The 26,702-nt window shown below is 35.7% G+C and overlaps 1 protein-coding gene across 2 annotated transcripts in view; it reads right to left on the bottom strand.

Annotated features, from left to right (window-relative positions):
* EIPR1 (EARP complex and GARP complex interacting protein 1) overlaps positions 1-26,702 on the bottom strand; it is a 71,375-nt gene that overhangs the window by 13,864 nt on the left and 30,809 nt on the right. For both annotated transcript variants that reach the window (XM_059467744.1, XM_059467745.1), the window contains exons 4-6: positions 22,503-22,659; positions 12,502-12,601; positions 2,966-3,102 (exon numbers count right to left, since the gene is read on the bottom strand). In XM_059467744.1, the coding sequence (XP_059323727.1) occupies positions 2,966-3,102; positions 12,502-12,601; positions 22,503-22,659 (394 nt within the window). The remainder of the gene's footprint in view (positions 1-2,965; positions 3,103-12,501; positions 12,602-22,502; positions 22,660-26,702) is intronic.

Raw genomic sequence — 26,702 nt, 5'->3', positions numbered from 1 at the left:
TTCTTCACCCCTAAGTAGTTATATATAGTAATTCCCTGTTTATGACATCTACTTCAGTAGGAAAAGCTGAGATGCAAAGATTGGAACAGATATCAACGACAACTTTTTATTACAGCTCTGTATTGAATTTACCTTCTTGAGCTCTTGCATTTATCACTAATTTACCCATGGCCCTTAAACTACTCAGCCAGACACAACCTCATCCATCTGGACCACTTTAGAAAACATCTGTATTACTGCTAACAACCTAGCATATCTATTCAAAACATCATGTGCCATCAGTTTGTGTCCCTACCTTGCCTCTTAAACTTGGAGGTTGTCTGATTTTTCCTGTTTCCACAATTGTATGACCAGTTTTCTCCAAGACACCAATATATCATCTAAAGTTCTGCTTAGACTTGACCATCTCCTACAGTCTTCACTGGAACTTTTCAACACTTGATGAGCTTTTTGTTTTTCTTTAAATGAAAAATGTTTCTCTTCAGTAAACATATTGAGCAAAAATTCCTACTTCTTGTGAAAACTACATATACTTATGGTCTTCTGTCACTATCAGATAGTCTCTGTTAATACCTAACTACAAATACAAAGTAAAATTGCTCCAGAAGGAGAGATTCAAAGATATCAGGCCTGCACTAAGCCCTGTCTTGACAGTTCTGGCCGTCACCAGTGAAATTACTAAGAGATTTAGCATCAACACTCTCCTTAGAGTTTGAGAAGCTAAGGATATCCTTCAGGTAAGCCTTTGTACCAAGTATTCTAGGAGTGGAATTCAAGCTTCCATTTATTTTTTTGGAATATGTATACGGCAAAAAAAGTCTCAAGCATGCTTGCTGTGGTAACACACATATTTCCTCCTTCACTGCACCTATCGCTTCTTTCTTGCATTGCTTAGACCTGTGTGTAAGGGCTTAAAAATACTACTGTCCATTGTATATTCAGGACTATTCACCATGTAAGACTTTATCCCAGCTTAACTATTATTCTGACCATTTGATATCTTTCCTCCCCAAATATGAATATTCTTTTCATCATTTTTCACCCTACCTGCAGCAATAATACATACACTAAATTTCCCCCTTACATTATAAGATTAATGCCAGACCACATGAACATTTTCTCCAGCTATTGGCTCATATTATTCTTCTTACATATTATTTAGAATTTAGCCTTGGAGTCTGAATTTTCCTGATAAAGTTCTCTCTCTAAATCCAATCAGCCTAATGTCTGTCTTCTCTGCTTCACAAGCTCTTCTCTGATTACGACTGCTTCTTAGTGTAGTCTAGGACTCTTCCTGACAATCATTTTTTTTCTCTCCCCTTCTTTGTTTGCTATGTCCAAAAGAATGTACTTCCTCTATCTTGCAGCTATCATAACCACACTCTGCAGGAGCAGCTACTCCAGCTGCTTCTAGTATTTCTCTTCACTTTGCTGGTAGGACAGTTTTCTGCCCTTGATTCCTCCCTCGTCCTTCTTTTTATGCTTCTTATTCTGCCGCTGTTTATACTGCCCTGACTTTAAGCTCTTACTTCAAGCCTAACTAATCATTATGAAATATTCACATAATAGACATATTACAGCCTAATTGAAGATGAGACTTACTATTGCACATACTTTTTGAGTATATTGCAAACAGCTCTTTGGCATAGTCTAGTTATCAAACTGGTTTAAGGACAAACCAGTTTTAAGGACTTATTTACTCTGAGCTTTACTTAAAGTAAATACAATAGTGGGATTTGCTTCTGTTAACCAAGCTACCCCTTTCACTGAGGATCTACAATATCCAGATAATCTTGCATTCATAGAAGTTACTCAGATAATTTCTTTAATACAAGATAGAGATGCTTCTTCTAATGAGACAGAGCATGAAGCAGACTTTAAAATATTTAATATTCTTTCTTCAAAACACAAGCTTTGGCTAAATATTTGCCTGCTATATGTTAGAAAAAAGCAAATTAATAAAACCCCTTCTCCTTTGTCCTCTCTTTCCACTCTTGTCTTTATAAGATGTCTTTATAAATGTAAGTATACACATTACATAAAATTAGATTTTTATATATAATTTTACAAGGCAAAAAACAGGACATTCAAACATGATTTTCAAACACTTCACAGGAAGTGACTTTTAATTATTGTATTTTTAACTTTCCTTCATTAAATAAATCTTTTCAGGAAAACCACAAAGACTAGCAAACAAGGGATTTATTGCTAAAACTCTGAGCTGGCAGGAACCACTGAACTAAATTTAAAGTCATCGCCCTTTAAAGCAACAAAAGTTATTACAAGACATCAGTCTTCTCAGTTTAGTGATAAATTACTATGTGCTAAGGGGATAAAGTGTACTTTTAAAAAAGCTTGAAGAGGCTTTAGTAGTCATGGCAACAGATGTGCACAACATCACTCCTTTGCTTATCAAAATCACAACTAAGAAGGGGGGGAAATGCCTTATTAGGTATATTCAAAGCTTCTATTAGGTTATGATTTTGATAGATTCAGTGATTTCTTATACCCAGTATGCTACAATCATTAGTCTAGTATAGAACACTTTGTTAAAATCAGAAGTGAATAGTGAACTTGTGAATTGCCTTCCAAGATTAAAGTCACCTTTAAATGCTATGAAGATAGCTCATAGCATAGTCAGGACAGCTGTTAAAGCATTTTCAAGTTGAATTACAAAACAGCTTCATTCAGGTAATTCCTATGTATTGAACAAATCCTTGTGAGACTAGTACAGGGTTCAATAAAACTCAATATACGAGTTAGAACTGAAGCTGAGGGGAAATACCAGAGAAAAACCTTTGTTAAATTGTAACTATATCAGCTATGCAAGCCTTTCTATTCCTTTTATAATATATAGGATTGCCACTTATCATTTCAAACAAAAAAATTATGCTAGGATCAATGCAAAAATCTCCCTCCAAAGGAGATTGCTTTTCTAGAGAACATGACTGCAAGCTGTCCTTACCTCATGCTCCGTGTGTCCCAGCCTCGGACAGTGGTATCGTTGGCCGTGGCAATCTGCGTACAATTGTGGTGGGGACTCCATCTGCCCGAAGTAAATTTTAATTGTCCTTTCCCTTCCAAGGCTGTGGAACTAGAGAGCTAGAATAATGAAACAAAGCTGGCAATGTTTCTAAATGTAACACTAAAATGAAATTAGTTGCAATGAAGACAAAGCTGTTAAACAGCCTATTGCTCCAAGTGCAACAGACTACCAAATCCGAAGATTGAAGGAAAAAAAATTACAGAAATAACAAATAAAAGCTAGAGCTAATTTTCTATCACTATTTTTTTAAAAGGCTTATGCAGTGTAATGTATGCCAAATTATTACAAGTACTGTACTCTTCTATAAACTTAAAAAGTTTCAGATCATTGTTGAAATAATATGGGCACACTGCACAGATTTGTAGCTGTCACACACACACACACACGCATTTAGCTTCATTAACAGTCTTACAAGATTTTTTTCCATGTCAAAATGCCAAATTTTATCTGTAGCAACAGAATTATGGTGTCAAAGACTCTTTTTGATAAATGTATAGCAGCTTTTAAAAATAAAGAAGTCAAGGCCCAGGTGCCCATGTCACCACATACATGCCTGTGAAAATAACAGTAGATACTAGATTACACATCTACAATCTGTGAGATAAAAAGGTTTCAGTTCCAAAACCAGGCTTACACATCCTAGAGCAGGCAGCTCTGCATCTCCACAGTTAATGAAAAGAAGGTCCAAAGTAATCACCTTTCTCTTTGAAGTTGTATGGCAAGTTATCCCCCAATTTGATGTGAACATGGGGGAAATCAAAGCTGCCTACACTGCAAATTACTTATACTTCTGATCACTTACTGAAACTGTTTAATAGCTAAAGAGAAAGAGGAAAACCAAAATATTTGCATTTAATCAGATACAAAATTTACAGAAATTTCAAGCAGCTACACAAACAGCAGACTTATTTGGTCATCTTTCACACAACTTTCATATTTCAAAATGTTTCATTATGATGTATTTCACAAAAGCAGATTACGGCACAGGATCCTGTTGGATCCCAATGCAACATCAATATTCTATTTAATAGTAGATTTTTCAGCACAAATATTATGCTTTAATGGATGAAAAAGACTAAAACATACAAACTGTTTATATAAACTTTAACTGATATCAACAGAAAAATATGCTGCCAATACTAAATGGCCTAAATCTATTTGTATATTGTACAAATGTTCATGAATGCATTTTGCTAAATTTTATTACTACAACTCCACCAAGAATTTCTTCAGCACTATGCTTAAAAATCAAGGAATTACAATATTGGTTTTTTTCTTTTTAAATAACATGGAATTCCCAGCATACAAGGGAATACTGCTTGTATGAATATGTATGAGAATACATATACTGCTCATGTGTTAATGAGTAACATTAACACTTTGGCCAAACCTACTCCTCTAGAACAAATACTGTCTGAAAATATTTCTAAAACTCACAGATTATTAATAGAAAGAAAAAGCACTGCACAGAACACTGGACACTGGATCATACAATTTATTTTTTGACACATACTAGATTCCAAGCTCAAGAGAATATTCATAGCTTGTGTAGGTCATTTCAAAAATTAAATAAGTTTCTTTAGAAAGCAGACTTGGCCATTCAAAGCTTAGATTGGGGGGAGGGAAGCCAGTGCTATCACTGACAATAAGATAGAACCAACAAAGGGAGTATATTTTCTCAGGTATTTAAAAAATCTGCTCTTGAGATGGAAAGCATCATAATATTCAAAACATGACTCAGGGCAGAGGGTCTTTGTCAGCAGTAGACTATACTTTCTTCGAGACATATATATAGACACATACACAAACATATATATATATATATATATATATATATATATAACGTGTAAGCTAATATAAAAAGATGAAATTTTTCTTCTTTGCAGTCAAAAGTTTAGGGTTGAGGCCAGCACACACATACTGTGGTATTTCTCAATAACACATGAAAAAACACCTACATGTTAGGTGGGCCAATTCATCCTTGCCTTCATAAGCAATTCATAAGTAAATTAAATGACATCTTTCCTTATACAGATGTCCAACTATATATACCGACAAGTTCTTAATTGACTTGGTCTTCTTTTCCATGTCATCTATGAACCTGAAAGCAACTGCAAGGATTTAAAGGACAATTTGGAGATAAAGAAGAGACATTTTCATACATAAAAAGGAATTCTTATGTAACAGAACAAAGTATACAAGTTTCCTTCCTAGACATCAAGAAATAAAGGAAACAAAATTGGTAGCTCAGAATCAAAATGCAGGTTCAAAAACATCTTAGTTGTAATATTAATTCATACTGAATATATGGACAGGTAAGTAAGCGCACTTTTTACCTTGAAATCTTTCCTCCACCTCTTTAAATGCAGAAAAGCTAACTACAAAAGGGAAGAAAACATGACATAGGTGTATTTTAAGCATTATTCTTGCATGACGGTTAAGATCTGTGCTGCCCAGGGGATGAAGACATGCAGGTGTGAGGGCCTCATGGGATAGTTTGGATAAACAATTCATGGTATTATTTTATAAACACAAAATGGGAGTTCCATTAAGGAAAAAGGAACCGAATAGACTAAGACAGAATGTCTATTTTTAGACAACAAAATCAGGAATTACTCTTGCAATGTGCAAGGATCACACTGATTTCAGAAAATAAGTCTGGAGAAAATGAAATCTTGAACAGTGTAAAATGGTTACTGGAGTATGGATGGATTTTACACTATTCCTAAATGCTTAGCTGGAACAATGCCTAAATCTGGTGACACAAGAACAAAAATAGAAAAGAAGCATGATATTATACTACAGTTGCACTAAAGCAACATTTTGAAGTAAGAAAAAAAAATTAAAAAAAAAATTAAACAGTTCTATTCTGATCATGTTACATTGTTTATGTTATCCTCAGTGAAGGACGGGGTTTTACAAAAACAAAAACCAAAATATGAAAAAAATCTGTCCTAGGATATCCTAGATCTAGGACTGATTTCTGTGTATTCAAATCAAAGTATCAATGACTCCAACTTATTTTTGTCAAAATATCAAGGACTGAGGTTGATTTTCCTGCTTCAAAATTTGATTACATAAGATCTGACTTGGAAAGAGGAAAGGACAGGCACTATCCTTCAAAAAAACCCAAAACCCATATTAAATGGAAAGGGTACAGAAATTGTCTAGGAAAACCACAAGCAGCATGGAGACAGTGAACCAACAACTTGTGCCCTCTTCCAAGAAAAGAAGAGCTATGTGACCAAGAACAGAACAGGAACGTACTTAGAAGAAAGACAGATTACAGGCTACACTAAGTAGACAAACCCAAGCAGACTATTTTGAGATGGACATTAAAAGGCATGATGTTCTTCTGACTTTTTATTGACAGAAACAAAAAAGTTGATGAGGATGGTAAATTGAGTTCAATTCCTCCAACTGCAGGAAACCATGCCATGGAGTCCTTTCATAACTGTTCTTGACTCCTGAACCATCTTAAAACTATTTACCTTTTCAAATAGGCTCATCATATTGGCAGCTCAGAGCTATTCTCAGAATAGCTAAGTAACAAAATTCACATATTTTTAAGTGCTGAGTTTCTGGATTACAGTAAGAAAATATTTTTATTCCTTAAACATAAGTTTTCTGCTTTATACTACAAAAATTAAACTAAATAACCAGTTCATCCTCTGAACTATATTGTTATTCTTATATGCTGATGATGCATTCCAAGCTCTGCCAGCAATAATTTTCATTATTTCACTCCTACTTCTGTTCTATCGTTAAGGTGACCATTAAATAAAATTGATTCCAACCCTATGAGCTGGTTCCTACTCTCATTCTGATCAGTAATTTTCCTTTTTTTTTTTTCTTCTGACAGTTTTCTGCCCTCCTATAGTTAATCAATGTTTATTTTAGTTGCAGTAGTAATGGGGTGCTAAAAAGTTCTCCACTGAATTCCACAAGGTATTTCCTGCCTTGAGAAATAGCAGCTATCTTGCCAAGAAAGCATCTCATGCTTATTCCTAACGTTCTCTCTATTTGGATACATCACTTTTATCCAGATAACCTGTGAAATCTTCCCCAAAATATATTCTGCCTTGCCTGGAATGCCACTGCTTGATATTATCCGTTGTTCTGAACCAAGACAATATGAATGCTGCTAAATAATCCAAGAGAAATCTAACAGGAATATAATTATAATAGTTGGATTAGAATGATCAAACCCACACCTCTATTTGTCCCCTTTGTGAAAACATATTAAAATCTAGATATTTTTCTGTTTTTCATATCTCTATTTCGTTCTGCTGCACTCATCTGCCATGCCAAACATACTGCATTTACTCGAGGAAGAGTTCCAGCAATTTGTTGACATCTGACCTCAAATCTGTACACAGAAATATTAACTGTCTTCTTCTCAGCAGATTCTATCCACACCTTGTGCATTGTCTGGGCTTCTCTTGGGTACAGCTAATGATTATAAATGGCAAAGAATAGCTAATTTAATTGCAAAAGGTAATGATGCAGTGAGCATAAGATTAGTTTCACCCCAGAAGGTAATGTCCTCAAAACAATAATAAAGGGAGTGATCAAAAGGACAGGAGAAGCTTGTCTTAATGTAAATACAGGCAAATTGAACACTGTAAGGTGGAAACAAGTTAGCAAAAAAAAAAAAATACTGAAAGAAAATAAAAAACAAAACCCAAAACCAAAATGAACCCAAACAAACCCACTGAACTGTACAGTAAATTACAGTTAGCAAATGTTTCTTATCCCAAGCTGACTAGATAATTCAGAGAATGGACACACCAATAATTTTATTACCAAGAAGCTCTGATTCTATTGGGAACTGCACAATTCTTCAGGCTAATTTTAATGAAACAATGTGACTTGTAAATCACAGGCAGATACAGAAAAGGAACCAAATCAGACTCTGAAGTTTTGATCACTGTAGAGAAGCAGAAATTCTGGCCGACACAAAACTTTAAAGACACACATATTTTCAATTTTTCAGTTATATTATACCTGAATTTTAGACAAACTTTCATAAACATGAAAGGTCCATAAAAGTAGGATTTGCTCTACCTCTTGCCATTAAAATGGCCTATAATATGTACCTATGCAAAAAAAGGGAAGCAATTGAAAGGTGTTGTAAAAACAGGAAGAGCAGTGATGCACCAGTGTAATGAATACCCCCTTACCTTTATTGCCTGATATAGATACAGTGGACCTGATCTTACTTTTAGTTAACAATGATGATATTATTCAACTTGAACACCATCATGTGCTTTTTACAAAAAGAGAAAACAATTCAAACACATTGACACTGCTATTATTTTAATCCTAGGCTCTTGATTTAAGTTTTTGTTACAACATTTTTAGTAATAACACATATATACACAAAGAAGTACACTGTTATTTTACTTACAAGTCTACACAAGATGCATATTTTGCGTATAAAGATGTTCTCCTCTTAGCAATCCCTACAGAATATATAAGTTCACTAGTGTTGAGGAAAACATTCAGTGGAGCTAGCTTGGTGTGCAGCTGCAGACTGAACTTTGGACGGTGGAGGGAAATAAGGCAAGGGCCTAGAAAGAAGCGCTGACCATTTGCACAACAAAAGGCACGGGCACCTGTGTCACAGTCAGTTGACTGGACACTCAGAGACACAGCAGGAGCAGAGGATTGAGAAGGATTGAGAAGGAAGACCCCAGACTTTAGCTGCATAAACTGGAGGGTATAAAACCTCTGGGTTTTCTTTATTCAGGGTCCCTCTTGAGAGGCACCAGCCCAGGCTGTTTTGCTGTAGCACTGTGATTAAATTACTTAAGGGATGGAGAGGACTGAGAGACTGCTATGGGAAACCTGGAATGTGTGAGCTGGGGCATGCAGGGAGTCCAGCAGGGCCCTGTCAGCCCACTGGAGCTGCCCAAAGTCTCTGCCCATGGGAGTGTGACTGCCACAGTGACTCCTGGATGGTCAGACAGGGACGTTTCCCCAACACCATTTACATCCTGCTTAGTCACTGCCTGCTTAAAACAAAGGACGTTAGGTGATAAGACATCAGGTGGCTAGGAGATCCCAAAAATGGACAACCTTCCATCTTAATGAACAGTAAAGACAACTCCTCTTGTCATTTACATAACCTCCCTGTAACTGCATATAAAGGAAATATTGTGGTTTGTTGGTTTTTTTTTTTATTTGCCTTGACATGCCTCTTTTTTAATATGGCAAAACCTGATTTCTTTGCTTTAGACTGTTTTATATCTGTTTTCCAGGCCAAAAGAAAAAAAGCTCTTTTTATTAATATCTCAATAAAGTCTCATTTTAGATTCTGATAAAACAACATTAAAATAGAAATCATGTGCTTTTTAGCATTATGACATATTATGCATGCAACAATCCCTTATAAAAAGGATATTCACAGACAGAAAACACTGTTTCACCAACAGCTCATTAGCCTACAAACACTCCTTGTCCATGGTGAAAACCAAATGGAAAATATATTTACTACTTACCTCTACTAATGCTATCTGTTTTATAATTAACCTGTTCACACAGATTTCTCTCACATTCTAAATACTACAGCAGGAAAAATTGGAGTAGAGTGTTGGTTTATGGAGGAGGGGTTTTCTCTTTTTTTTTTTAAGGGAAAGCCAACTGCGTAACAAAACATTGCTTGTTTTTCTTTATTGCTCTTTGTAACTGTCAGCCATATATATTTTTTGCAAATATAAAATTGCTACAAAATAAAAGTTATTATTTTTCAGCCATATATACAAGTATACAGTTAATTTCTTAGTAAGAAGGCAATCTTTGAATATTTCAGAAATGCACCACAGTCACTTCTAGTCCTGAAAAAGCCTATGATACTGGACTTCACCTTGTCTTAAATTTCATTACTAGAAACTCTTGTGCAGACCTCTTAAAGAGATGCTTATACTTTCCTCAGTCTTGTTCAGCTGGACTCCAGCAAGCTCAGCAATCTACAGACATGTGTAAGACAAATTTGTTGCAGACAAAAATTCAACATTCAAAAATGTCAAGAATTCTAATAATCAGAGAAGTGATTCACTGGGCTCAAGATTTTGATGCATGGAGATGTGTTTTCTGATAGTCAATCTTCAGTGAACTTTATCAAGCTTCACTTTAACAGCAGTGTATGACTTGGTATTGAAGTAAGTATCATCTAAGAACAACTCAAAGCTGCTGGAGCAGAAGACCGATTATGCTAAACAGTTATCCTCAGGTAAAATTTTAAATCACAAATAATGCTTGTTTACAGTGCAATCACATGAGATACTAGATTAGATGGAAATACGGAGGATCAGTCAAATTCAATATCAAGCCTCCTGAGGGCCTGATTGTAAAATCTGAACAACATTCTTAACTTCTGCAAACAAAGGTTTTTAACAAAGATTTTTAAATGCTCTTATCTGAAGGTGTCAATCAAGGGTTGATATATCTACTTCATTAGGTGGTTTCCTTGATATAGAACTTCACATTTGCTTGTATTATTTTCCTTTCATAAAAATATAAACATATAATATTACAAGATAAATCCCCTTAATTCCTTTATCACTTTGCCTTCTAGAGTTCTTTTGTGACATCAACATTTTATGTAGTACAAGAATATTTTAGAAGTATCAATTAAAAAATACTCTAATAAGCAATGCTACTTGAAATACTGAAAGATCTGCAAGCTGAATGCTGCTTTGAGGATAAAAATACTGATTCCTCAAATCATGCTGAAATTACAAAATTTGATAGCATCTATTCATCTCCAAAATTATACAGATCATAATTCTAGCAATGGAAGGAAAAGAAAATGGAAGTCATAGTTATCTGCACAAATATTTGCGTGATAGAGTAGGGGTTTAGTTTTGATAAAGGAATAGTATAAGGAAGACACAACATACAAAATTCTAGTAAATAATTCCCAAGCAATATAAAATGAGGAACAAAAGCCCCATAAAATTTGGCATTCATGACAAGATTTCCACAGAGAAACTGATGATACACCAGACAGCATCCTAGAGGAAATCACAGTCATAGAATGGTTTGGGTTTAAAGGGGCCTTAAAGATCATTTAATGCCAATCCCCTGCCATGGGAGGGAGGTTAGGATTAAGAAAAAATCGGAGAGAGTTATGAGAAAGGGGTCAAACACTGAAAATATTCATTAACATTCAAAAGAATTTCAGCAAGTAAGGACAGAACTGCACAAGGAGTGAAAGCAGGAGAAGGGGAAAAGTTAAGCTAGGCTAAGTTGCCTAGCAGTCCCAGTACTTTAAAGAGACATGAGGACCCATAGCATGGAAGCAGTACAAACCCCAAAGTACTTTTTCAATACTGCAGAAAGGTTTGTGTAGTATGCAGACATTAGGAAAGAAATACTAATTAATGCAGGTGTAATGCAGGGGATACATTGCCTGACAGACAAGCTCCTGGAGGTAACCTGTCAGAAACTCTCAACGTCAATTTGATAAAAACAAATACTAATTTGAAGCCTTGGAAGGCAACATAGCTATTGAAATTGCAGGTGAGAAAAACCCCTAAAGTTTCTCATCTAGAGAAGGAACCCAAAGGGCTTAATTATAAACACAAAGTATTAAACTATATTATATTACGTTGTCATCTATTTGCATGCAGTCAGGTGGTATAAACAGGAAAGATTTTAGGACACAGTGTATTGACTAAGTTGAAAAAACTGATTCTGTGCATCCAGGAAAAGAATTAACCCTGACCTAAGGAGTTAAAGGTGACAACAGATCAATTGAATAGCCATGTCCTTGGCATAACAAGTTTCCATTTATAAGCACAGACACTGATCTAAATGACTACATGGAATCATTCAAAGTTTTCTACATACATTCTATCATATGGCATAATCAGACAAAAATCTATGCCAATGACACTTCTTATATATGTTCCTGAATATAACATTTTTAACAATAGGTGAAATAATCTGAATAAACTGTATATTACTAAATAAAACTAACATTGAAAATTCAAATCAGTACATAGCAAATAGAGAAACTTATATTATGCTTATACAATCAAGAGTTGTAAATTAAATAAAGGGCTGCATGGTATTAACCAATGTGAGTTACTACACCATTATCTGAATTCAGCAATCTTTGGCTTGACTGATCATTAATTTTTCCACTTGTAGACATTCACCAAATCAGAACTGCTTTATTCTAGATTTCTCACTATAAAAGCAGAAGGACAGTAAGGGGAACTCTAGAACAAAGAAAACATTTACCCACTACCGACAGGTACTAAAATACCACTCTTAAACACGCTTGAATAAGACAATGGTACAATATTCATTTCCCCCACCTACCTTATAGGCAACGAGATACTTCTGAAGGAATAGTTAAAAGATTAGCAAATTCTAAGCTAAGGAATGCTGCTGTTTTGACTATATTCAAGTATAGCATGTTTTGTTAAAAGAAAATTTCTTACCACAGCCTTGGCTGAACTTTCCTGCAAATCCCACAATAATATGTTGTTATCAGCCAGTGAAATAATCTTTTTACCATCTCCCATTGGCTCCCACATAACACTGCAAAACAGAAACAGAAAAACAACAGTAAAATCCATCAGAATTTGAACTAGAAAGCCATTTTAATTCTGTGGATCTAATCTAAACCAAAATATGTTAAACCACATTCCTTCTGGTTTCCTTTAGATGAAATCCATCATATATTTTAAGTCCAAAATCTGCCATTAACTAGCAACTTGTAGCAGTCATTCTGCATACATAGAAATACAACCAGAGACCTCGATGTACACTAATTTTAGAAGGCTTTAATTTGAAACCTCAGAGTTGTTCGTATGGATTGTTATGCATGATTTTTGAAGGTGCACCAAAAATCATAAGCCTTAGTTTTGATGCAAACTTCTTCCAACTCTTCAGCTGTCATCATGACTTAATCAGCATATACTTTTAACCTGTGATTCACTTCATGCTATACAGGAAGGAATGCAAGAAATCAGTGCTCCTCTCTTATTCTATCTATGAAAAGCAGCATATTTAACCAGTCAGTATGGGCAGCTCCACTAACTAACTAGGCACTCTAACCCTAATAAATTTGCTGGAAGTAACAGTAGGACTGAAAGAATACTTGTCATTTTATGAGAATAGGCTTCTATTTTTGTAATTTTCTAACAGTTTGGCGAACAAGTTTTGCAGCCTCCCAATAATTTTACACCAACAATATACCTGAGGGTAGAGATCATAACTTTAGTATCAATAGGTTAATGGAGAAACATCTTTCCATTTTATGACTGAACCCTCAGCTCTCTAAAAGCATTTGATATGCTGTTTTCATCTTTTGAGCCCTGTTGAAGTCTGACTGCTTGAAGTTTTTCAGAAGTCCATGACTAGACCCAAGTTTTTTTAGTTTGTTTTGCTTTTTGCGTGAATCAATTCAGTAACTAGATGGTTGGAGACTGAAATGTTATAATTTATGGCTTAAACATCTTCATGAAAGACTTTTGCCTATTACAGCAAAACTGTATAAAAGCTGCAGAGAAAACCACCTAAACCCTGAATGGAGCCTTGGGCTGCACGTTGATGGAGATCAAGTGACTCAGGCCTGGGCTGGGAAGAAGAACACATTCCCAGAGGGATCAAGCTGGAGACCACAGCCCAGGGCTGCCAGCTGCCAGGCTCGCACGGACCCTCACACCAAAGGGTGGGGGGAGAGAGGCTTTGGGTGTGTGGTGCACAAACCTCTGGTGAGAGGCAGTGCAGAGCTCAGCTGTGGGGCCCCTTCCCCCCAGGAAAGGTGATGGAGGTCTCACGGTTCCCCCAAAAGCCCTCCCAAACCCTGCACTGGAGCAGAAACTGAGTGGCAACTTCATGGTTGCTCTTTAAATAATCTATAAACAGAAGACAAGCAATTATATATGTTGTATTTTACCTGTTTTGTTATCGTCTAGCTCAGGATGCTTCAATAAAGCTTGCAGCTAGTAGTTTTTAGTACAAAAAAATAAAATTAAATCCTAAAGAGGACATTACCTTAGCAAAAAATAAGAGTATTTAAAATATTCACTCAAATGCACACATGAAAGGAACCCACTATCTTCTGCCGTGCTGCAAAGATAGTTAACACTTTTATCAATAAACGTACTGAACTTTTACAAAAGAACAATTCAAAGTCCTCCATTATAGACAAAGGAAGAAAAAAACCAATATGCATACACTTTCATTGAAATGAACTGCAGTTATGCCACAACTGTTGGACAAAGCAAGCATTAACTACTGCTTAACTGCAATTACAGAAGTGACAACCACTTATTTCTATTAATAGAAAAATTTGGCTGGACTGAAAACTCATGCACTGAAAAACGGAATATATACCCATGCATTTGGTAACTCAGCAGACCATCCTGCAGCTTCCATGCAGCCCACCAGAAAAATTCACATATTAAGAACTCAAATATTGTGCCTGCTTTGCATTACAATGATTCCAATTTAAAGATTACTCTTGCTTATCAGATAATAAGAACATTAATTCTAAGAGACAGGAATTCAGACCAAGTACAACCTGGAACCCACGATCTTGTTCCCTACCCAAGTGCTCTACAAATCAGCCACGTTTCTGAATGAAATCAGTTCTGGCTATTTTACAGTGTATTGAGCTGCAGGGAACACAAGTTACACTTCATCTCAAAATCCTCAGACATTGAGATCTAATTCAGAGTGCAACTGAAGATGTGGTGAAACGAGAACCATAGCTTCCTAAAAAAAACCTAGAAGGTAAGGTGAACATTTTAGCTAAAAAGCTGCTGATCAGTGAGAATTAAAAAATGAAGGGTTATTTTGGACAAGAACCCCCAAGACAGCTGGGCTTTATTTTGACTCATGTGTTATTATTATAATCAGAAAATTAAACTGCTTTACAAATAAAAAAGCATCCCAACAAGGGAGGTGCCACAGAAAAATCACTTCTTTCTAAAATTTTTTAAATTAAATTATCTATATGACACACTATCCATGAAGCAGCTGCTGCCACAGACACCATTTCTATTCTGTTGCTTGAACAGGGCTTAAAAAACTCGCAAGTGAATATTATGGATGTTTGACACGTCAGGAAAGAAATATATAACTGGCTTGTCTGTAGCTCAATTAAGCTAGTCAGCCTAGGAAAAATATTTTTGTAGTATCAGTGTCTGTCAGGAAAACATACAGGTAAAACTCTTGTCCAGCCTCTGGAGGCCTCAGGATGACATTATTTTTTTCCACACACTAAGGCAAAAATTAAGGGCTGAAACAAACCTATTTACAAAAACAATCTCTGCAGACTTACCTTAAAGAAAAAAACCTATCAACTTTTGAGAGGGACAATTTGAGTGTTTTCATAAGGGATTTTTCAAAGCTACCAAAGCAGAATATTCCTCTGAGTATATTTCTCCAGTGATTTAAAACACATGCCTTAGATGATCTAGGTTGCCTAGATCTGCATTGACAGTTGAAGAAAATCACCACTCCTGATCAGAAGAACAGAATGCTAAAGATTTACACAGACCTAGCATAGATATACCCTCTAAAACCTCTAATCCAGCAACTGCTAATTCTGGGAGAATTTGAGGTGAAGAGACTGCAAGAAGCAGCTGGAACTGTAACTGATGTGCTCTCCCTAATTTACCTCTCCATCACCATTGCTGGAGCACGAACACTGGGATGGATGGACAGTGGGAGGCTGCAGGGCAACCCTTCAGGTCTCACAGACATTTTACCAAATAGATACACTTGATCACAAATGTACAAGGGTCAATTCTTTCATCCAACAGGCATCCAAAAGACATTTCAAAACCCTGAATTTTTAACTACTATGTAAGCAAGTGTCAGCAGCAACATTGCTACATCTATAGTCATCCCAGAATACTGTGCTGGAAAGAATTATACCCTAAGGGATAAATATTCTAAATAATAAATTCTTAACGGGGCTTTGGAGAGCAAACTGGAGTCTGATACCAAGAAAACAGGGGCACCTGTTCAGTTAGTTCCTCATGAACATTTAAATTTTTCCTGCATAACTGATTTTTTCACAGTTCTCCAACACTGTTTTTCTTTAATATTTCCCACTAACATCTTAAGCAATTCAGTAAGACTGAACATAAAACTATTACAACAAAAAGAATAGTAGTAGAATAAACAGAAGTATCTATTTCACCTGCAAAATCAGCTGAGGCAGACTTCAAGCCTCATTTTTTTAGTGGTATGAATAGCTTAAGTGACATTACAAAGAGGAAGAAAACCCCTATTAAAAACAGCTAAATTTTCTTTCAGTGGGGAAAAATCTCAACTAACTTACACTGGGGAATATGGTAAGAACAGAAACTGAACTATGCTCAAGTTGGGATGGGAAAGTAAAATACTACTCTCCAAATCCCTTTTTTTAACTAGCAGAGTAACACAATTTCTATTTTCTGCACTATTTTCTGTATCATGATTTATGAATCCAAACTAAACAAAAACAGCTGCAAAGAGCTCATAAAAACTAATTTTCATTCAAGCATATGGAATCTTTTTAACTTATTAGAAGTTATAAGTTAACCGAATACATATAGTAAGTTCACAGAAATGAACAAATACTTACTTTTCCCTTTAGTACTTGCTTCAGTGTCAGATTTTAGCTTGACTAAGTTTCCCTCTTTACATGAGTGGAGTCAAATTCTGATTAAAAGCTAACATAATATACAGGGCATATAAAACAAAGTTCTATTATTTCAGTATCCAATTAATCAATCACATTTATTCCCTAGAAAAATAATTACATTGAAGAGCTCTAACTTTTAAAATTGCACAATACCAACCACTCAAAATTACCACAAACATTCAATGGAATGAAAATGAGAAAATGAGTATTCTAAATTCCTCTGCTGGTTTGAGACATATTTTAAATGTAAGAAAATGTAAGAAAGTCATCTAATGGTTGAACACTGAACATTTGTATTTATATATAATAAATTATTTTTTTTACAATAAAGGCAAATCAAAGATTCAAGAGACCAAAATCCTGTTAAGAATTCAGGACCACGTGGAATTATGAAGAGAACAGAGACATGAATACAGTTTAAACTTTTACCATCTTAGAAAGGATCAAAATATAAAGGGCATTATCAGCATTGATAAGAAGTTGTTAAGATACATACCCAGTGAAAGCTGTCACTTAGTAAGTTAGTCCAAAAAAACTGTCTCTATACTTACTGTAATATCAGAAGTGGCTGATGGAATATGTAGAATGAACCAAGTGTGAAGAATTATCCTTAAATGCTGACAATTTCAGATGGCTCTGAAATTTTGTGCATCATGTGAAGATACAATTAATACCTGCTGGGCAGCTGTTACAACCCAGCCTCCCTCACCCCCCACTCAAAAATCCAGAGTTAATTTTATACTCTAGAATATGGAACTGACAGTCCTGACACTCTCAAAGAAACCTCTATACAAATATCAGAGGGAGCTCTCTCCTCACAATTATATTCCAGGTAGTAGGACATACAAAGTGTTAAAATAAGGTAACATTAAAAAACTTATGATTGCATTTATTACATGCCTTTGCTATGAAACATCTCTAACAGTTACTGTACCACATATTCAAGACCATATGATGGTTCTAAAAGTATTGTTACTTTCAGGTTTATATTCATTAGGTACGAACTATTAAATTATTTTAGACTTTCTCTTTTTTTTTTTTTTTAAATGAAACCCTAAGGTAGAACTTTTACACATACATCCTGAAGCTTACAAGGAGTTGTAGAGAAGAAGTAACATCACCAACATCATGACAGGAAAGAGAAGTGATACCTCAATAACACATGAAAGTGTTAGAGCTATTAAAAACACTGTTTTCACTTTTGAGTTCCATATTCTCTTACTTGGCTTTTTTACTTGAAAATGTTTTGGGATGGCTTGATTTTGTGGACTTTTGGGTTTTTTAAAATAAATTTAAAGGCCAAAAAATTAAGTAAAACACTTCTGGATTTCAGTCATCTGTCTTCAGGGCATCAATTATGAATGAGCCTAACTTTGATCAGGTGACTGTGTGCAATAATGGAATGAACATGATGAAGCAATAAAATGTTATGTATTAAATTTCTACTCAAGTTGAAAGGATGATAAGGGCGAATTTTGTACTTCTGTAAAAAGCCAGCCTTGAGGTTGATTTGTACCGTGTATGGCCAAGGAAGAGACGGTACTTCTCTGTACTCTACTTGGAGACCTTCAATAAAATGCCAAATAAAACCTAAGTATTTAAAATCTGTGGGAATGGCTCATTTATAATAGCTTGCTCCTTTGTGAATTCAAAGTTTTAATTTAATATTTTAGTGATAAACATCCTGGAGTTCTTGAAACATCTGTGACTCTAAAGAATTGATAATTTCTCTTCCTCTCTACAGTCTCTTAGATATGGTCATATTTGCATGTTCATATCTAGGATTGATTGAGTGGGATACACCAAAAAAAAAAAAAAATCAACCTGAGCTAGTAAAGCAGCCTAATGAAGTAACCTATCATTATTATTAACATATTCATTCATCCCTTTCAAACAATTTTTAGCAGCTCTTGTGCTCTACATAGAAAATGAATTCTTCACTCCTCACCTTTCAGATTTCTCAGAATTGAGTCTCCACTTATATTGCCTCTGTAACCTCCATTAATTTTCCCTTTACAGTTGTATTTCACTGTTCATCTAACACTTCCCCTTATTTATTTTCATTTTATTCCACATTTAGATCACAATCCAACTTACTTCACTTGTTCCCCTCTCTTTTGAAGTACATAGCTTAGTACTGAACAGGATCTGCCCTATTTTATATCTGCCACCTTTGGAAAGCAAAAAGTAAGATGCTAAGCATTGAGAGGCAAGCCTGCTTCCAGCAGAATCAAGAGAAACTCCCTGCTGTGTTATGAATTCAAGATCTCACAGATTATACTTTCTCTTATGGTCTGCAGTATCTTCTTTCTCCAAGGACTATCCTGTCAAGTCTACTACCAAAAGAGTCTGCAGCAAAAACTGAGAGAGAACAGGAGGTTACTATTCTAAATACTAAAATACAAGTCTTCAGGGGTTTACCAGACAAGAGTTCTGGGGATTCCTCCATGCTGCACTCAGAGGAATAATCAACATCTCATTAACTGCTGTCCCATTTCCTTGGCCTCTCCTATACAGACAATACTTTGGACAGAACTGCTTCTTGCAAGATAACCAGTAGCAAGTTCCTTTAGTTGAATCTTACAACATTGCATAGACCAACATGCTTGCTCTCATATGAGTTTAACTGTCTATGAACACATACACTTATCTACAGAAGGAATTTGTTGAAAAGACTTTTTTCTTTTTAACACACAAATTTCTGTGTGTATCTGGGGTTTTCCACACTGAAAGTAATTCACCCAGGATTTTTGCACTTGAAATCCTTCCATTTTGGCTTACATGAGGAACAGCAGGCAGAGGATGAAAAAATCTTAGACTAGAATCAAACAGAACAATTAACAGGCCTATTTGTTGGCCTAATTTAAGCATCTGTTTAATTTTTTGAACTCTCTTTATGCCATACAAGAGTTTGAGTAAAAATGCTGATGAGTCCCAAATTCAAAGCTTGGAGTCACTAAACAACGTCAGATAAAAATGAAAGGTTATGCTTAATTTTTAAACACAGTAACTTATGCAATCTAGATAAAATGGAACCGTAGAAAAGCAAATTTCTTTTTCATTTTCCCGTAATGTCTTGGATATTAGATTTTTGCAAAGGTTTTGTTAAGACTAGGAAATTATTTCAATAGATCTTGAGTGGGAAGGGCACAGTGTTCAGTAACACAACAGCAAAGTTAAAGATTTAGTCACAATCAATTGAAAACCCTCTTTTGGTCTTGGTTTACAAAAGAGAACTGGTATTAAGCATGTCTCTGCTGGTTTTTAGTAAAAAATTTCAGAGAAATTGGAGCACAGAATTCCATAAAGGAGATGAGAAAGGTAAAAATTGCAGAATCAGTTCTTAGCATCAGTACAGAGTTGAACAAAACCAATTCCTGACACACCAGACCTAGAAAAAAATTCACCCCATGTGTTTCTTAGTGCATGATACTAGAAACAAAAATCTGTGAGGTAAATTTCAACTACCAGGCTTACCCTGAAAAAATCATGATAAGGAAGGAAGTAAAACAAGTTAAACATGAGGAAAAACTACAAGCAAATAAAGCCCTGAGGATGATGGTAGATGCTAGAATACATAACCAGTTGCATGTTCAAGATAGTTTTGCTTTTTCTCCTGATTTAAAATCAAACCTCAATTACTTATGATCTGCAACCAGATCCATAAATCTCATGAAGCATTTGTGCAATGGATACCAAGACACACAAAAGATATCTTGCTACAAGCTGCTATCTGGAGCCACTGTCACAAAGGTTGACACCAACATTACACGCTCCATCTCTAAACAGTACTGGCAACTCTGCCCACTCCGCCAGGCCCTGCATATAAAGATATGATAGAAGCCCAGTTTTTTATTTAATCTTTTTTAGCATGCATTCTGACTAATAATAGTCAAAATTAACTTAAAAAATGAAGCCTGTATCCAGTCATTCATGGCTGTATTCACACTGCTCCAGCATGGTGTGGATCATGTTCGCACTAAACTCGGATCCAGCATTCAGCCTGTGGTTTTCCAGGCAAAACATAAAGGGTATGTGTGCTCTAATGGCAAGGCAAATGACAGTATGCAAGTATATGGTGTAAGACCACCACTGATCTCACAGTGGCTGTGCACACCAGAACACTGGCCTTACATTGTGGTTTGAGAAGTGTTTATACTTGGCATTGACAAAAATGGCTTTTCTGATTCCTGTTTGGTTCCAGCAGCAACCACACCATTACTGTCTAAGGGCTTCATGTTTTTCTAAACACTTAAGTAGTGTAATACAAAGAAATTTACCTTGCCATTTGCAGACAACACACCACTCAGTGGGGTGTGGCCTTTATGTGACACATTTAGCACAAAAGGCCTAATTTACTCATTTATGAGTTGTGTCCAATATGCATGAGAAGGGAATAGAAAAGTCTGCTCTAAAGCAAGATCCTCTAACTCAGCTGTGCTTTCCTGAGATGATTTGAGGAATACTAATGCCAAGTATTCTCTTAACACCTTTTATCTCTCTGTAACACTAAATATTTTCAAATCTCCATGCATATATATACACAGGCACATAGGTAAAGGGCATTAAATAGCAGTAGATATTTGTAAGCACTAAGTACTGAACAAAATCAGATAGCAGATGACTGAAAACTGCTCATGAGCTTGTTATCAGCTGTTATTAGAGCAAAAAACAAATTCTGAGCATTCATATAATTCATATAATAAAGCAGTTATATGCCTCCTATTCATCCTTTAGTGATCTAGCTACCATACAAAGTTCTGGCATTCTGGCATCTGACAGAAACTGATTATGAAAATTAAAAGACAAAAAGCACAAAGCTTAAAAGATTAAAACAAACAACAAAATCTCTCCAATTTAGTAGGGAATATTAATTATCAAAAAGTGTCCACAATAAAAAGTGAAATTAAAAATTAAAATAATTACAAGGAGGACTACTCATATTAAAAGATGCAGCAAAGAATTAAAGGATGCTACAATGAAGAAATTTAACACTCAGAAAACCTGTATGTTAGGAAAAAAGTCATCTATACATTTTGAACGCACTGATATGTCCTATCTTTTCAAGACCTGCCCAATAAATAGCATCTTCAATTTACCCTCTTTCTTTGGTTAAAATTTAATCTGCAAGGCTCAAACCAGACATCTGTGGCTAGAAATGGATGCTTAAAACTTCTATGTCCTGCATCTGGTCAGGAAGCAGTGGGAACATGTCATATACCCACATCCATAAAGCACCAAACTTGCAAATACATAATGGACAAATTCAACTTCCTCTTAAATAACAGAAAGGGGAACCAACTTCTGTAATAATCTCTTGCTGTATTGCAGCTCTCCTTGTCTTGACTTATACAACAGATAAAGAGTAGTTACACAGGCATCATGTAACATAATGAATTCTTATCCTTATAAAACAATAAATTACTCACACTAAATCAGTTGAGTAAAGACTAAAAAGAAAAACTTAGATGCAACATCATATTTACATTCCAAAAGATTCAAATTCTAAGTATTATACCTTTGTGCAACAAAGGCTTTAGATGGGGGCAGGTGGGGAAAAACACATTCAAGCAGTACACAGGCTGTTACTCCTCCATATGTGCTTGCAGGACTTTAATATATGTTTTTAATCTATGAAACATCTGGGACTAAAAATCCAATTTATACTTTTTTTTTAAAGATGGAATACTTTTAGGGTGCATAGCATAGTTTCTTCAATATAAATCTGCACAAAACTAACAGCATGGGTCTATCCTTTAGGCTTTTTCTAGAAGTATAAAATATGCAGAATCCTACCAGGCCATATTGCCATGGGCTGTGTTGTCAAGGTGACAGAGTAGCTCCAGGGTTTGAGTGTTGCTTGATGAATCATCAGGGGATTCATGACTGCCTGATTCCAATTCCTTCGGCATCCTCCAAACAGCAGCACATGTCATGACTTTAGTGTCTGAAGCTAAGCAACAGAGAATAATGTCAACAGATCATTGTATGGGAGATGCATTTTGTACACACTGCACCAACATTTACACAAATCTATAAGCAATGCACATCTGCTGTTTGAAATATTTAAAAATCTTATACCAAGATGAATTCAAAGAATGCAGAAAGTGGCTACAGACGCAGACCTCAAGTCAGCAGTCAAGGTGCTGCAGAACTCATAATTAGCATGTATTTGACATGTGTCTTCCTGAACAAAAGCAAAATTAGGTGCTCATGAAAACTCTTCGGGATGAATGTTTTCCAAGTTTCATTCCCCATACTGATGTTAATGAATATGACAAGTTACATTGCTTGATTCCTTAACAGTAAAGATACAGACATCATTTAAACACTTCTAACATCTATCTCCAGTTTAATCCAGAGCGTTATCTCATATCCTTTACTACCAGCAACTGTTTATTGCAAAATTAGGTTTCCTAAGTAAGTATATGCCTCTAACCCCAGCAAACAAAAATGGCTTCCAAAAGACAAACTGAACTTACATGCATATAGCAAAGTATTACAGTGTATGAAAAACAAGGCAACTGTAGATTGAGGAGAAAATACCATATGGTCTGTGCACATATGGCAGCGCCCATCACCCAATACAGCAATTTGTAGCAGTGCAGAATGGGAGGAGAGCAGAGCAGCAGTGCCTATGTTCACACTGTTCCAGCACTGGTGCAGGGTTCAGTGAGGATGAACAGGTCGGTGCGATTCACTCCAGCGGGAACAAAGGAACCAGCAACAGCCACAGTGAGCAAAAGCAGGGGGAGCAACTGCTGGCTGCAGGATGAGCTACACGAGAAGTCCAGAGGATAAGCAGCAAGAAATGATACATCTTCTCTTCTGAGGTCATTTTACAGGCCCCTATCTCCAAGTACATTTTAGATGATTTTAGTCAAGAGTGTCTGATTACAGAGCCGTGAGCAAACGCGACCAACTTCATCAGTGGAAGGAAAGTGGCAGCAGCTGCATGTGATGAGAGTGTTTTCAAGAGGAAGCAAGGACACTGAAAAGTCCTTCTCAGCCTAAAATGATACTAACAGAGGAAAAAACCATGTATTATAAAGGTCACCAATCTGGATATTCTATATGGAAAAAGAGGCAGCCGAACAACACAGAATAGGACAAAAAGTAACTGATACATAGTAAGTCCTGAATACAAGAATGAAGAAATGTTTAAAATGCAGTCATATGAAATTTTTTTTAAAAAAAAAGGTCATTAGGTGAAACCTGGAGGGAAAAAAAAGCCATTTCTGCAACAGGAAACAGGTATAGGAGGAAGACTTTATATGAATTCAGAACACACAATCCCTGGATATTTGACAGATTGTGCTGAGCACAAATTATATGTATGATGCACATAACTGTTCTACAGTTATTTGGATATACAAGTTGAATACAGTAAAAGGAGACCATACATCTAAAGGTCATAGAAAATCCCTTATTTATTAACACTTAATTGAACTTTTGCTAATTGTAGAGCATACTAACTAAACGGCTATTTCCAAATCATTCCAGGCAAATTGTTTACTCTAGATCCACATGCCACTGAGGAAGAGAAGAAAGCAGCAGAGCATGGCTACCTTTCCTTAGGAAAGGGCAAACCAACACACAGTGTGCTTGGTACACCATTCAAGTAATAAATAACTTAAAGTGCAATATAGCTAAAGAGCGGGAGACTTATCAAATGTTTCACTTCAATGTGACAGACCAGTAATGAACAGTTTCTGGTAGATTATAACTACTAAAACGTCTGTACCATGCATATAAAGCATTAGCTTTTCCACTATTATTAAGATCATGGCAGAGAATCACAAAAGCAAATAATGGGAAACAAACTACATGCTCCTCAAGCCATCTTTCCTCTCCAGCACAGCACTGAGAGTCTTAAGAGAACTTTAAAATGTCACAAAGAAACCTAATATTCAGGAAACAGATTTTAAAAAAAAAGTACTCTGCACAAAACACTTTTGAATACACTGATAGGTCCTATCTTCCCCAAGAATTACCTAATAAATATTACCTTTTTCTTTTTAGTTGAAATTTAACCTACAAGGTTAGTAGGTTAACTAGTAGGTTCAACTAGTAATCAGTGGTGAGCCCAATTCTTAAAATTTATGGTACGATTGATGACATAATTAAAAATGAGAATCAACTATCACTTCTGAAGTAGCTTTGGGATGGAGGGGTGTAGTTTGGGTTAGTTTGGTTTGGAGGGTTTTTTTGTGGCTGAATTTTACAAGCTAGCTAACAAATAGAAATTTTTATGCAGCCAGATTTTTAAAGGGATAGAGACTGATTTTAAGTATTTTTCACTTTTGATAAATTTAAAATGACTTCTACTAGAATATATGCAAATATAATGAGATTATGAAGGCCATCTTACATAGCAGGTATCTGAATACAGAAACCCTTTCCAGGGACCCCTTCCTTATCTCATGTGTGACATGTACAGCAACATCCAGCATTGATGTTTCACTATCCTGGTTCAGTTTCAAATCAGATTTCTCATTTGATTTATAAAAATCTGCTGTTATTCCACTTTTCTTAAAATTCTCTGATAATTGTGAAGCTGCCTGTAAAACTTGCATGATCACCTCCTACACCATATTTTTTTCTGACAAGTTACAACAGACCACATTCTTATGGTTTCAACTTTTCTTGCTAGTAGATGGCTAGGTGGTCCCAAAATTATTTCAAACTCTGGTTGGTAAAACATGGAGCAAATGCATTAACATTTCAATGCACTGCATCTGTTCAAGAAGCAGTGAGAACACATCATATACACACACCTATAAAGCACCAAACTTGCAAATATACAGCGGTCAAATTTAGCTGTCTTCTGAATACCAGAAAAGAAAAGGAAACAAATCCCTGTAATAAACTCTGTAATACCGAGCTCTCTTTGTCGTAAGCAAGAGAAATGAGTAATTACAGAGGCACCATATAATATGAATTCTCATCCTTAACAAAAAATAAATTACTTCCACATAGGCCAAATCAGTTGAGGGAAGACTGAAAATCAAAGACTGAAGTGCAACATCAAATTTATATTCCATAAAAAGATTCAAATTGCAAGTATTGCTGCTTTGTGCAATAAAGGTTTTAGATGGAGGAAGGTGGGGAAAAATATTCTCAAGATATCTTTGCTCTAACCACAGCACCACAATCTTAAAGACAGCCTTGAAATGGTATTTTAGCTTCTTCAAACTGGAGTATTAGCTCCTTGCACAATCAGTTTTCCAGACTGAAAACCCTAAAACAACTAAACAAGCATCATTTTGAAGACTGAAGGAGCCAAAGCATGAGTGTATATGCATGTGTGTATATATATTGAGAGAAAAATCCCCTAGAAACTTGAGGTGATCCAGCCTCCTATAACACTTTGGTGGTTTGAAAACTTTTGGAGAAATTTTGGTGGTTTAAATTTTGGAGAAATTCTGGAATTAGATACATGGCTGAAATCTGTAGAATAAAGCCTTTATTCAGAGCACTACTAACTTCTCCTTGGAGAGTTCTAACACTTTGTTAATTCCCAGATGTGTGACACCAAAAGGGAATTTCCAGAGCCACCCAGAGAATTTTAGATGTGGCTGGCCTTAAGGAAGGCTTAATTTACCTTTATATAAGGAACTTTTTAAAATATACCATTTTCTCTCTTGTAAAAGAGAGGGCAAATCTAAGTGCTGAGTGAAAGTGCCACTCTTCTGATAGATGAAGTGGAGTCTTTTCTGGGTCACAATTCCTCTTAATAGAATAACCACTAGCTACAAACCTACAAACACAAAATCCACAAACAGGAATTCTCACTACATTGAAATCTAAGTCCCACAAGCTTCCCATGGCCACATGAAAAGCTCACTAACAGTATACAGTATTTGTGGCATTACCCATATAGCCTTATTTCCCAAGTGATCATATGAAAATTTAAAAATCCAGTGTTAGTGGGTAATTTCACTACCACCTCTGTAGTGCCACTGCTTATCCGGAATGCCTACAGGCAAAACGAAA

Source organism: Ammospiza nelsoni, chromosome 3, assembly GCF_027579445.1.
Source record: "Ammospiza nelsoni isolate bAmmNel1 chromosome 3, bAmmNel1.pri, whole genome shotgun sequence".
NCBI classification, from domain to species: domain Eukaryota; kingdom Metazoa; phylum Chordata; class Aves; order Passeriformes; family Passerellidae; genus Ammospiza; species Ammospiza nelsoni.
The sequence above is the reverse complement of the archived record's forward strand: the minus strand, read 5'-3'. Positions and strand labels throughout refer to the sequence as shown.